At 37.7% G+C, this 14,329-nt stretch overlaps 3 protein-coding genes across 3 annotated transcripts; 1 reads left to right on the forward strand and 2 right to left on the reverse strand.

Annotated features, from left to right (window-relative positions):
* Positions 1 to 5,599: 5,599 nt before the first annotated feature.
* Positions 5,600 to 6,448, forward strand: LOC138871640 (secreted RxLR effector protein 161-like). The gene is made up of 2 exons (XM_070149532.1): positions 5,600 to 5,638; positions 5,768 to 6,448. The coding sequence occupies exons 1-2, from the start codon at positions 5,600 to 5,602 to the stop codon at positions 6,446 to 6,448; spliced, it is 720 nt and encodes a 239-aa protein (XP_070005633.1).
* A 3,412-nt stretch (positions 6,449 to 9,860) lies between these two features.
* On the reverse strand, positions 9,861 to 10,967 carry LOC104235095 (glycine-rich cell wall structural protein 1.8-like). Its single transcript, XM_009788773.2, has one exon. The coding sequence runs from the start codon at positions 10,925 to 10,927 to the stop codon at positions 10,070 to 10,072; it is 858 nt and encodes a 285-aa protein (XP_009787075.1). The 5' UTR covers positions 10,928 to 10,967; the 3' UTR covers positions 9,861 to 10,069.
* A 1,997-nt stretch (positions 10,968 to 12,964) lies between these two features.
* LOC104235097 (glycine-rich cell wall structural protein 1.0-like) lies at positions 12,965 to 14,074 on the reverse strand. Its single transcript, XM_070147620.1, has one exon. It carries the CDS (start codon positions 14,030 to 14,032, stop codon positions 13,193 to 13,195), a length of 840 nt encoding a protein of 279 aa, XP_070003721.1. The 5' UTR covers positions 14,033 to 14,074; the 3' UTR covers positions 12,965 to 13,192.
* Positions 14,075 to 14,329: the final 255 nt, after the last annotated feature.

The following is a 14,329-nucleotide window of genomic DNA, read 5'->3' on the forward strand; positions in this document are numbered from 1 at the left end:
AGAAAATCTTGAAAACCCTCTTGGTTTAATTTGAAGATTTGAGGGTCGAGTTGATGTCGGATTTTAGTAAAATTGGTATGGTTGGACTCGTGGTTGGATGAGGTTTCATATTCCGTAATCTTTGTTGGGTTCCGAGACGTGGGCCCCACGGGCGAATTTTGAGGGCAATTTCGGATTTTTAATGGAAAATGTAGAATTTCATATGGAATTAATTCCTATAATTTTTATTAACTGAATCGAATTATTGTGGCTAGATTCGAGGCATTCGGAGGTCGATTTGAGAGACAAAAGCATCGCGAACTAGAGGATTAGCCGGTTCGAGGTGAGTAATGATTGTAAATGATGTCCTGAGGGTTTGAAACCCCGGATTTGCACATCGTACTGCTATATTGAGGTGAGACACGTGCTGGATGATGAGCGTGGGGTCTTTTATTACTGGGGATTGTGCCTTGGTCCATCCCGATTGATGATTTTACCGCATATTTGATTGAAACTTATTTGTTATCATCATGATTTGGGCTGATTGCCATACTTGGGCTTCGTGCCAATTATTTGAATCCTTTGAGAATTTTTATCACTATTTCCTCACTGTTTTGACTTATATTTAAACTCAGTCCTGGTGATAATTATTGTTTTACAAACTCAGCCGCTTTTATGCAGATTTGAAAACTCAAATGATATTTCTAAATGGTATTTTGGGCTGAGAACTACTGTTTTACAAATGCCCGAGGGGCTTATGATGATTTCCGGACGGGCTGTTACTGTTCTGATATTGAGCCCGAGGGGTTGTTACTGTTCTGATATTGAGCCCGAGGGGCTGACACTGTTCTGATACTGAGCCTGAGGGGCTGGTTCTGTTGATATTATGCCCGAGGGGCGGTTTGTTGTACATGTTTTGCTCGAAGGGCTATTTATATTTTTATCATTTTTGTTACTCACTTGTAAACTACTTGCTTTACTTGTTGAAAAAAAGGGATTTTCAGTTGATTTCTCACCGCTTTACTGTTTAAAGTGATTTCTTGCCTTCAGTCTTTATTTATTATTATTACTCACTGAGTCGGAGTACTCACATTACTCCCTGCACCTTGTGTGCAGATTCAGGTATGTTTTGGTTGATCGGAGGCAGAGTCATCAGGGTTTAGCAAGGTAGCTGTCGGCGTTCGCAGCACTGCTTTTCTCTCTCCTCATTTCATTAGTCTGTATTTGTACACTCCAGGCTTTCAGTTGTATTTATACCCTAGTAGATGCTCGTGACTTGTGACACCCCGGTTAGGGCTGTGTCGGGTTGTGCTTCCGTTAATTATATCATTAAATCATATTTAAACTGTTTATTAATGTTTAACTATTTTTGAAAAGGGGATATGGGTTTGTTGGCTGGCCTTGTCTTCACGAGAGGCGCCATCACGACCGGAGCGGGGTTTGGGTCGTGACAAAAAGTCTGTCTTTGAATAGTGGAGAGCAGATTTTCTTTTAAAATACCTGACAAGATTTGAACTAGAAAGTCTTGCTTTTTGAATTTAAGAGCAGATTTTGTAGAAAAATCTGTCAAAAAGATTGATTTTTAATTTTTGAAATAGCTGGTTGTTTTGATACATAAAGGAGACACATTTGTTTTACTCTAACACGGACAAGAGATCGAGATAGACAAAAAAAACTTGAGAGAAAAATTAGCAGCTGAACATAAAGATAGCAAGCTGAAATTGTGAGCTTGGTGAGTGAATCTTAGAGGGCAAACTTTTAGAAAAGTATAAGTCTTCTTTAGAGTTGGTTCTAGGTCTTTCTGTAAGGTTTTCGGGTTGTCTTAACACTTGAGTTGTTGTTGTTTCTGCTGTATGTGCTGTTATATTTCTGTTGTTGCACTGTTGTATATTACTATTCTACAAACCAGGTAACTTTCAAATTCTTATATTGCAGATTCTTGATGATAATAAGAAGGATTTGATTTGGTTTGGGTTGACGGAACATGTTAGATCTGATTTTGTTTCAAGATGAATGTTATATTAGTATTATTATCATGTAAATCTTTTAGAAATTAGTTAAAATATCTGTTCTTCTTTATGTATGTGATTGAAATTTTATTCTGTCAAGTTTACTTAGTTTAAGCAACATGGGTCAAATAAGCTAAAATATGTGGTATAATGACAATAGAAAGTAAGTTGAGCTTTTCTTTAAAATCGACAGCTTGTCTTTTGTTAGATAAAATAAGTGGCACAATACCATAAAAGTTTAGCATGAACTTTCCTAGATTTAATGTCTTGCCTTAGTTAAAAAATAATTCTTATAATATCATTTTTTTTGTCGAATAAGTAATAAAAAATGAGTTTAAGCACAATTTTTTTAACGCTAGGCAACTAGTAGGCGCGTTTTTGATAATTTAATATTATTAAAATATTTTTATTTTTTTATTTTATTTTTATAAATAAAAGCAGACATAAGAAAAGCAAAAAAATCAAATAAATCACAGTTTTACCCAAAATTAATTTAAGCCAAATGTAGTCAATAAAGTGACCGTGCTAGAACCACGGGACTCGGGAATGCCTTACACCTTCTCCCCAGTCAACAGAATTCCTTACTCGAACTTTGTTTTCGCAGACCGATAAAAATAGAGTCAAACCTTCCTTTGACTAGGGATTCAAATAAAAAGGTGACATGGAATACCCAAAAATCAATTCCAAGTGGTGACTCTGAATAACAAAAATAATCCTTATTTCAAAATTTGTCTCTTTAATTGGAAAAACTTTTTAACACACAAAATCCATAAATTATCTTTATGGAGGGGTAAAAAGGGGTGTGATAGTAACAACTATAAGCATTGGTCCCAGAAACTTTTAATTTTCTTTGAACAATTAGAAGTTGATTATATTTTGTTTAACGATCCTCCTGCTGATATTGTTTCTGATAATTCTAATTCTGCCAATATTGTTGTTGTTGATGATGATGCTAAGAAGAAATTTGAAAAGGATAATAAAACTATGAGAGGGCATCTGCTTAACCATATGACTAACCCTCTCTTTGATTTGTTTATAAATTATAAATCTGCTAAAGTCGTATGGGACAGTTTGGAGAAGAAATATGGTGATGATGACGCATGAAACAAGAAGTATGTCGTTGGAAAGTGGATCAAGTTTCAGATGGTTGATGATAAGCCAATCATGAAACAGGTTCACGAGTATGAGAACTTGACTGCTGATGTTTTGAACGAGAGAATGGAGATGTGTGAGATTCTTCAGGCTAATGTTCTGCTTGAAAAGTTTCCACCTTTTTGGAGTGATTACAAGAATCAACGAAACACAAAAAGAAAAACTTAATTCTTCAAGAACTAATCAGTCACATGGGGACTGAGGAAACAAACCGTCTCAAAGATGAGGAATCTGAACGACATAAGGATAAGATGAAATCTCTCTCTCTTAATTCTTCTAAAACTAACCTTGTGGAATCTTCTTGTACGTTCGTGAAAGATAGGTTTAAAGGAAAACAGAAGGAAGGTCAGAAGAAAGGACATGTGAAGAAGCAGAATTACTTCAACAAGCCGAAGGGCCATATTCAAAGGTCGAAAGGACATTGCTATGTCTGCGGTAAAATTGGTCACAAGGCTTTTTAGTGCAACCAGAGACAAGGACAAAGCTCAAAGATTGGAGGAAAAGCTCCAATCCAAGCTAACCTTACTGAGGGTGGTGATGTCATTGCTGCTGTGGTTGTTGAGGCGAACATGGTGGCTAACAAGACTGACTGGATACATGCGCTTCAAGACACCTTTGCGCCAACAAGGAATTGTTTCACGACTTTGAGTAATCTACTGATGGCGAGTGTGTCTACATGGGTAACTCCACTATAGCTAGAGTTATGGGTAAAGGAACAATTCTCCTTAAGTTAACTTCTGGAAAAACCTGAGCCTTGAACAATGTTCTATATGTATCCTCCCTTCGTAGAAACTTAGTTTCTGGTGCTCTTCTCAACAAAGTAGTCCTTAAACTTGTTTTTAAATCTGATAAAGTTATTATTTCTCGTGGATGAGACTTTGTTGGGAAGGATTACCTTAGTGGGGGTTTATTTGTACTGAACATCGCTCAAGAGATTACTAATAATGCTAGTACTTTCAATTCTGCTTATATTGTTGAGTCTATTGATTTGTGGCATGGTAGACTAGGTCATGTTAATATTGTTTCTATTAAAAGACTTAGAAAAATAGAATTAGTTCCTGCAGTTAATGTTGATAATTTTTCTAAGTGTCCTGTTTGTGTAGAAGCAAAACATACCAAAAAGTCTTTTAAAAATGTAACTAGTAGAAAAATAGAATTGCTTGAACTAGTACATTCAGACTTAGCAGATTTCAAGAACACTATTAGTAAGGGTGAAAAAAAAATACTACATCACCTTTGTAGATGACTTTTTTAGATACACTAAGGTATATCTTCTTAAGTCAAAAGATGAGGCTGAAAGTATATTTTTGAAATACAAGGCAGAAGTAGAGAATCAATTAGATAGAAAAATCAAGAGGCTTAGGTCTGACAGGGGTGGTGAATATAGTACTAATACTTTAGAAGCCTTTTTTGAGAAAAATGGTATTATACATGAGATTAGTGCTCCCTATACTCCCCAACAAAATGGTGTAGCCGAACAGAAACCCTTAAGGAAATGATGAATTCCGTACTTTTGAGTTCGGGTTTATCTGATAATATGTGAGGGAAAGCTGTTTTATCTGCATGCTATGTTCTTAATAAAGTCCCTCATAAGAAGTTAGATAAAACCCCCTATGAGTTATGGAAAGGGTTTGCCCCTAACTTGAAAATTCTGAAAGTGTGGGGGTGTTTGGCTAAGTTTGGTCTACCAGATTTTAAACAAGTAACTATTGGACCTAAGACCTTTGATGCTATTTTCATTGGTTATGCTCAAAATAGTGTTGTATATAGATTTATGTCTTTGAATGATAGTTTTATTTGTGAATCTAGAGATGCAAAATTTTTCATGTTTTTCCATTGAAAAATAATGTGCCTAGTGTTGTGCCTAATAATGCTTCTACATCTATATCTGTTAATTCTCATATTGTGCCTTCTTCTAGTGTTACTGCTAATGAATATGAAAATGAACTTAGAAGAAGTAAGAGGCGTAGAATTGAAGCTAGCTTTGGTGCTGACTTTATTACTACTTTCTTGACTGAAAATATTGATCTTGATGTTTTGAGTGATGAATTAGTGTCAATATATTTAATAGGAGAAAACCCTAAGACATATAGTGAAGCAATGGGGTCAAAAGATGCTAGTTTTTGGAAAGAAGCCATTAAAAGTGAATTAGACTCTATAGTTTCTAATCACACAAGAGACTTGTCTGATTTGCCTAAAGGTTGTAAACCATAAGTAGCAAGTGGATATTTAAGAAAAAATTGAGACCTGATGGTACAATTGAGAAATATAAGGCCATACTTATTATTAGAGGTTTTAACCAAAAGAAAGACATTGATTACTTTGATACTTATTCTCCTGTGACTAAGATAGAAACTATAAGAACTCTTATTGCTTTAGCCATTATTAATAATTTAGTGATACATCAAGTGAATGTTAAAACAGCTTTCCTAAATGGTGATTTAAAGGAAGAGATCTAAATGTCTCAACCTGAGGGATTTGTGATCCAAGAGAATAAAGTATGCAAATTGAGAAAGTCTTTGTATGGTCTAAAGCAGACACCTAAGCAATGATACAAAAAGTTTAATAGCACATTAGTGGTTAATGGTTTTGTTGTTAATGTATCTGATACTTGTGTTTATTCCAAGATGATAGGATCAGATTGTGTTATTATATGTTTGTATGTGGATGACATATTAATCTTTGGCCCTAATGTGAATGTCATTAATAAGACTAAGAATTTTTTGTCTTCTAAATTTGAAATGAAAGATCTTGGAGAAGCAGATGTGATTTTAGGGGTTAAAATCAAAAGAACCTCTTATGGTTTTTCATTGTCTCAGTCTCATTATGTTGAGAAAATGTTGAAAAGGTTCAATTGTTTTGATGTAGCACCTGTGAGAACTCCTTATGATCCTAGCATACACCTGAAAAAGAATAAGAAATCTAGTATTTCTCAAACTGAGTATGCTAAGATAATTGGTAGTATAATGTTTCTCATGAATTATACACGACCTGATATTGCTTTTGCTGTTAGTAGATTGAGTAGATATACTCACAACTCTAGTAGTGAATACTGGATTGTTCTTCATCGTTTGCTAAGGTATTTGAGAGGTACTATGGATTGGTGTTTGCATTTTAATAAATTTCATGCTGTTTTAGAAGAATTTTGTGATGCAAACTGGGTTACTGACAATGATGAAGTTAGCTCTACTAGTGGCTATATGTTTACTTTGGGTGCAGGTGCTATTTCATGGAAGTCTTCAAAACAGACTTGTATAACACGATCTACTATGGAGTCTGAATTCATTGCTCTTGAGTTGGCAGGGTAAGAAGCCGAGTGGTTGAGAAACTTATTGGCAGACGTGCCTTTGTGGGGAAGACAAGATTCACCAGTTTCTTTACATTGTGATTCACAGGCGACAATTGGAATTGCCAAAAATAGTGTGTACAATGGAAAAAAAAAGACATATCCGCATTAGGCATGGCGCGGTAAAATAGTTGTTGAAACATGGTGTTATTTCCTTAGAATATGTAAGATCCGAAAGAAATTTGGCGGATCCTTTAACAAAGGGTTTGGCAAGGAGAGTTATCCTTGAAACGTCGAGGGGGACGGGGCTAAAGCCCATGGATTGAGGAAATATGACGGATACTGTTTGTGGTCAAACAAAGCCATATGAGACCTCAATATGCACTACATTTCCTATCCTTCTGGCGTATGGTAGTACTTTATAAGGTTGAACTTACTTTGCTCTTAATGATTCCATAGCCTTAAGGCAGTCTATGTGTAGATAGACTTGATGGAATCACCTATGTGAGTGTAAAGGTACGGTCGCCCTTTATGAAAGACTTGAAATGTCTTTCTAGAGCACTCCTGAGACCCAAGGTATGTGCATGGCCATTAAAGCACTTTGTTAGTATCGCGAAGTTTGCATAAAATTAAGGATATAGTATATGTTGTGGGGGTCTCAACTAATTCCATTAAGTTCAAGAGTACTTCACTTTGTGGATGTTAGTTGTTGCCTCATTTCACTACGTGTTTATTCAAATCGAAAGATATTGACACTTAAGTACATGTTCTTTCTTTTGCCCAGAATTATTTTATGTTTGTCTTTGCATTAGTGGGGGACTGTTGGTATTATTTATAATGCAAAGTCAAAAATTTCTTTTTGAAAATCCATTTACAACCAATAGCCATGAGTCTTTTTATTTTTCAAGTGTTCTATCTATTTCTAAGTGGCTTCTTGCATGAAGCCTTAAAGCCAAGTGTTGAATAGCTTTGACAAATGGCTATGCAAATCTATCATGTGTCTTCATGCATGGAAGACTAAGTACACTTGTTAATATTGAAGCCAAGTGGACTAATATATTTGGACAAGTGTTAAAAGACTCTCCACACTTGTCATACATGCAACCTCCCTAATTGCCTATAAATAGGATGATCATTAGTCATTATATTCACTCAATTCTTAACCAATAATTCATCTTGCTAATCATTATTTTCTTCCTACAACATTTTAATTTTCTGTAACAGCTACAAAAAATACCTTCATCTTCTCTTCTTTCTGGGCAACTGCTTTGTGCAAATTCTAAACTTCCAGTCATGAGTGCACGTGTTTGGAGGTGCTGTAGAACTCTGGGGAGCGACCGATCTTAACGAATTGCATCCAATCGGGCCAAAATCACTTTCAAGGCAGTGTTCTTAGTCAATATTATTTACTCATTTTTCTTACAATAAGGTCCCATAATAGGGATATCCTGATAATCAAACAGGATAAAGGCATCTTGAAGGCAGGAACTATATGTTTCGCTAAACCATCGGGCACTTGATTTGCTTCTCTAAATCACTGATTTACCTCAAAATTTTGCTTGGAGATTAAAATCTTTGCGGTGTCCTCTATAAATGCTTTGAGTTTGCAATTAACTGCTGTGTAATTAAGCATATTTGCCGCTATGAGGGAGTCCAATTGATCAATTTTTGTGTTGTTTGTATTTTATATATACATGTGATACATTTCTTGTAATCGTCATCCATTAACTGAAACCTTCACATAGCTCATTTAGGGGTGGACATCGGTCGGTTCGGTTCTGAATCTTATCGATTTAGCATATCGGTTATTGGTTTATAAATTTGATAAACCGATAACCAAACCGATAAGATATCAGTTATCGGTTATTGATCACAATTGGTTCGGTTATCGGTTTACCTGATAAGATAACTCAATCTAGAGTTAAGCAAAAAAGAGAAGATAATTTACTGGAGTTAAGCAAAAAAGAGAAGAATTCACATATAATATACTACCCATTTATGCGTTCTGTTCAGTAGCCACAACTAGAATAATATTAATTCTTCAACAATAGTTGTCCAAATAGTAATTTCACCTTAAAATTAACAAGTCCAAACATATAGTACTAACAGTCCAAGATAAACTGGATGTTGTTTGTCAAATGCCTAACCTGAAAAAAGAAACTATAGAGCAAAACCTTGATTTGTGCATGGGCAATACTAACACAGAAATGAAAAACATCTAGAAGGCAAGAAAATGTTATCCTGTTGTCAAAGCTCAACGTACTGTACAGAAGAATAATGTTCAAAAATATAACCGAAACTGACAAAGATTGTCGATTTAGAATTGATAAGTGCGAAGAGAAATTGGTAGTAGGTATAGGCTGCACAACGTGAGCTCACAAAATTAAGAAACGAAAATAAAAAAATAAAGAATCATTAACAGTCAAAAATACCAATATGAAGATGAATTTTATTATAGAAATTAAAAGCCTAATGTATAAGACTAAAGACTTATGCTAGAAGTAACTAGTAAGGTCTATAAAGAATAAAGATAAAACAATTGAAGAGTGCAACTGAGAAAGAATACAAGAGAATGAACTGAAGCCCTAGCATATGTATATACTTAAGGGTAAAGTCGTAATTTTATTAATTCTTATTGGGTTATCGGTTAACCCATTAGCAAAATTGGTAAACCGAGGCCGAACCGATAACCCAATAGTGAAAAAATTCTAAACCGTTACCGAATCGTTAATCCAATAATCCGATACCGATAACTCAATAAATAATTAACGGTACGGGTTATCAGTTTTACCGGATATATGCCAAGCCCTAAGCTCATTTGTAGTACAAATACAAATTAAATAACTGTTGATACAAGCTAAGATATTTTATTTTGCCTTCCACTCGGGCATTACTTTGTTTCTCGATCTTACTACATGACTGTCTCATCTCCAAGTGCAACGTCCACCTGATGTAGATGAGTTCTTTTTTTTTTTTCTTTTTTCTTTTTTCATATATCGTTTCTGCTGTCCATTGTCTGGGTACAAAGAATTCCCCTTGTTCCTGCAATCAACATTACTTACGATACGACGTTTTTTGGACATTAAGAAGAGAGACTCGTACTTAAATAAGCTATATATATATATATATATATGCCCCATAAATTAATTTGCCTATCTTGCAGCGCTGCCGATTTCGTTAAAGTTTTCAGATTTTTATTAGTGATGCCATCATATTATATGAGTATATTGACAGTACATGGTCTGTCCATTTTTGGTTTCTTAACACTGAGGCAGCAAAGATTTCCCTTGTTCAGTCGTTCTATTTAATAATTTTTCCTGACAATCTAGTTCTTTTGTTTTTTTTGTATGTATTTACGATGTCCAAACCAGTATTGCTTATTATTGTATGCATGCATGCATACAACTTATAGAGTACTGAAATTTGCAAAGCACTTTAATACTTAAAATGCAAGCATCATATATACCTTAATTTTGCTATCAAAGGAAACGATAATACACTTAAGATGCAGCCTTTCCTTGCTGCATTTCTTTTGCCTTCGCGATATATCATCTTCCCACCACAATTTGATTACATTATTTTTTAGTAGTGTAGGCATGAATAGGGAAATTTTTAGATTTCAATTGGTGATTAGAATGAGCAATCAAGGGGCGTAGCCACCACCGTGTCCACCACCTTCACCACCTCCAGCACCTCCTCCATATCCACCAGCATGCTCACCTCCTCCAGCGTAGGCTCCACCTCCACCGGCACCACTACCGCCGCCACCGCCTCCATATGCTCCTCCATGTGCTCCTCCTGCACCACCACCAGCTCCTCCTCCACTACCGTATCCACCACCTGCTGCTCCCCCTGCTCCTCCAGCATAAGCACCACCGCCACCACCTCCATGCCCACCTCCACCACCATATCCACCACCTGGTGCCCCACCAGCTCCGTAGCCGCCGCCACTTCCTCCTCCTGCGCCTTCAGCATATCCACCACCATGTGCTCCACCTGCAGATGCTCCGCCGCCACCACTACCTCCACCACCTCCAGCACCATAACCACCACCCGGTGCTCCTCCAGCACCATATCCGCTACCACCACCTTCGCCACCACCACTTGCATGTCCAGCATCGTGTCCTCCACCAGCATAGCCACCTCCTGCCCCGCTTCCACCACCACCTCCTCCAGCATATCCAGCACCATGCTCTCCTCCAGCTGCATAGCCAGAACCACCACCGGCTCCACCTCCACTGCCACCTCCGCTGGCATAACCATGGTCACCTGCAGCTCCATATCCACCACCTCCACCGGAACCTCCTCCACCACCACCAGCATAGCCTCCACCAGCAACACCACCACCAGCGCCACCACCAATGCCATGGCCTGCACCATAGGCGCCTACCTCAGCCCCAACACCTACATGATCATAAGTGAGGAGGGTTCTAGCAGCTGAACATATTCCTATGCCCAATAACAGAAAGAAAACAATGTTAGTAACTTTAAGCTTCGCCATTGCAGTGTAGTTGAATGCCACAAAATCGACTTGGGATAGAATGCAAGAATCGGAGGCTATTTATAGATGTAGAAACGTGTCTATATGCACAAATCACATGCAAAAGAACAAAAGGCAACTCCTTTTGTCCCTACAATTTAAGTGGTCCACTTCACTAACATCCTCACAGATTTGACATCATTTCATTTTAATTCAATCTCTACTCCAAGTAGACCAGCTAGTGTGCTTGTGCTGTCTCCCATATTCGTTAAGTATACAGTATAAATATTTCTTAATACCATACTTTTCTTAATTCTTTATTTTTGATATATCTTGTAGTTGGAAGTCCGACTCAGTTTCATGATACTAATTATATATTTTAGTTCCACTTAATCGATACGGTTCTTTATGTTTAATATACTTTATTTAGTGTCACGTTCTCTAATTTTGAATTGGAAAAATGTGATGCGTCATTGAATTACCGGGGCTTGCTAATTGTTGAGCTTTTATGAATTTAACTTATATGCATTTGCGGTAAATGTATATTTCCTAATATTTACGCTAAATCAATTGATGTAGATACATTATTTGTTCAATCATTCGATACTCGAAGCTGACTGATCCTACTAATTCAGATTTGCGACGGCAGACCCACTATGGGGTGCTTGAACTTGAGACCTTTGGTAATGCAATAACGGTTCTCTTCGTTGGGATGTGAGCAAGTTAGGTAGCTCCAAGGGTGAAACCCACCACAACCTCTGATGGTAATAGATACATAATATGTGTTTGCGAATAAATGTTGCAAGTTACCTACCTTATTTTTCAGGTTGCTATTTTCCACTTAATGTGAATAGTCACCTATAATTATTTTTCAGGTCATTGTTAGCGTAAAATTTAAAATAGTTTATCTAATCAGACTACTTTAAAAGAAATTTCTTAATTAAAAGAGCGGGGACTTTTTACAATTCTTTAACCCCCTCCCTTTATGTTTTGCAAGATGCTTGCAGGTGTATTATTCATATATAACTTTGGTTAATTTATTGTCCATCTCCAGTGAAAGCTAGTACATATTTTATTAAAGTCATGAATGAGCAATAATTAAGAGGGCGAACCAATGTGCCCATATACGAGATCAGGCAATAATCAAGTAGATTAGCTTGACTCGGTTTAATTTGGAGAACAGCGATATAAGTTGCTACTTATCCAACTGATAAGATCCTATAATAGGGATATCCTGATAATCAAACAGGATAGAGGAATCTTGAAGGCAGGAAGCCAGGAACCATGTTTAGCTAAACCATCCGTCACTTGATTTGCTTATCTAAATCGATCAGTGATTTACCTCAAAATTTTGCTTGGAGATTAAAATCTATGCGGCCGGTGTCCTCTATAAATGCTTTGAGTTTGCAATTAACTGCTGTGTAATTAAGCAAATTTGGCACTATGAGGGAGTCCAATTGTTCAATTTCTCTGTTGTTTGTATTTTATATATACATGCGACACATTTCTTGTTCTCATCCATTAACTGAAACTTTCACATAGTTCATTTGTAGTACAAATACAAATTAACTGTTGATACAAGCTACTAAGATATTTTATTTTGCCTTCCACTCGGGCATTACTTTGTTTCTCTTATCACATGACTGTCTCATCTCCAATTGCAACCACCTGATGTAGATGAGTTCTTTATTTCTTTTTCTTTTTTCATATATCAGTTCTGCCCTAAATAAGCTATACCCCATAAATTAATTTTCCAATCTTGCAGTAGCTGCCGAATTTTTAAAGTTTTCAGATTTTTTGTGATAAGTGAGCCATCGTATTATATGAGTATATTGACAGTACAAGGTCTGTCCATTTTTGGTTTCTTAACACTGAGGGCAGCAAAGATTTCCCTTGTTCAATCGTACGTTCTATTTAATATCTTTTCTTGTCAATCTAGCTAGTTCTTTTATTTCCTTGTATGTATTATGATCAATTCCCTTGTGATCGTCCTTGCAAAGGTTTACGAATGTGCCCAAACCAATATTGCCTATTATTGCATGCATGCAACATATAGAGTACAGAAATTTGCTGACCACTTTAATTAATACTTAAAATGCAAGCATCATACCTTAATTTGCTATTAAAGAAAACGATAATACACTTAAGGTGCAGCATTTCTTTGCTGCAATTCTTTTGCCTTCACGATATATCATCTTCCCACCACAGTTTGATTGCATTATTTTTTAGTAGTGTAGGCAAGAATAGGGAAATTTTTAGATTTCAAATGGTGATTAGAATGAGCAATCAAGGGGCGTAGCCACCACCGTGTCCACCACCTTCACCACCTCCAGCACCTCCTCCATATCCACCAGCATGCTCACCTCCTCCAGCGTAGGCTCCACCTCCACCGGCACCACTACCGCCTCCACCGCCTCCATATGCTCCTCCATGTGCTCCTCCTGCACCACCACCGGCTCCTCCTCCACTACCGTATCCACCACCTGCTGCTCCCCCTGCTCCTCCTGCATAAGCACCACCGCCACCACCTCCATGCCCACCTCCACCACCATATCCACCGCCTGGTGCCCCTCCAGCACCATAGCCGCCACCACTACCTCCTCCTCCGCCTTCAGCATATCCACCACCATGTGCTCCACCTGCAGCTGCTCCACCGCCACCACTACCTCCACCACCTCCAGCACCATAACCACCACCCGGTGCTCCTCCAGCACCATATCCGCTACCACCACCTTCACCACCAGCACTTGCATGTCCAGCATAGCCACCTCCTGCCCCGCTTCCACCACCACCTCCTCCAGCATAACCAGCATCATGCTCTCCTCCAGCGGCATAGCCAGAACCACCACCGTCTCCGCCTCCACTACCACCTCCACTGGCATAACCATGGTCACCTGCAGCTCCATATCCACCACCTCCACCGGAACCTCCTCCACCACCACCAGCATAGCCTCCACCAGCAACACCACCCCCAGCGCCGCCACCAATGCCATGGCCTGCACCATAGGCGCCTACCTCACCTCCAACACCTACATGATCATAAGTGAGGAGTGTTCTAGCAGCTGAACATATTCCTATACCCAATAACAGAAAGAAAACAATGTTAACAACTTTAAGCTTCGCCATTGCGATGTAGTTGAATGCCACAAAATCGACTTGTGACAGAATGCAAGGATCGGAGGCTATTTATAGATGTAGAAACGCGTCTATATGTACAAATCACATGCAAAAGAACAAAAGGAAACTCTTTTTGTCCCTACAAATTAAGTGGTCCACTTCACTAACATCCTCAAAGAATTGACATCATTTCATTTTAATTCAATCTCTACTCCAAGTAGACCAGCTAGTGTGCTTGTGCTGTCTCCCATATTCGGTAAGTATACAGAATAATATTTCTTAACACTCTACTTCTCGTAATTCTTT

This window comes from Nicotiana sylvestris, chromosome 6 (assembly GCF_000393655.2).
Source record: "Nicotiana sylvestris chromosome 6, ASM39365v2, whole genome shotgun sequence".
In the NCBI taxonomy this organism is placed as follows: Eukaryota; Viridiplantae; Streptophyta; class Magnoliopsida; order Solanales; family Solanaceae; genus Nicotiana; species Nicotiana sylvestris.

Coding starts and splice junctions, on each gene's coding strand:
- LOC104235097 (XM_070147620.1), bottom strand. CDS start 14,032: ATGGCGAAGCTTAAAGTTGTTAACATTGTTTTCTTTCTGTTATTGGGT.
- LOC104235095 (XM_009788773.2), bottom strand. CDS start 10,927: ATGGCGAAGCTTAAAGTTACTAACATTGTTTTCTTTCTGTTATTGGGC.
- LOC138871640 (XM_070149532.1), top strand. CDS start 5,600: ATGTCTCAACCTGAGGGATTTGTGATCCAAGAGAATAAA. Junction 5,639..5,767: donor TTGTGATCCAAGAGAATAAA/GTATGCAAATTG, acceptor GTTTATTCCAAG/ATGATAGGATCAGATTGTGT.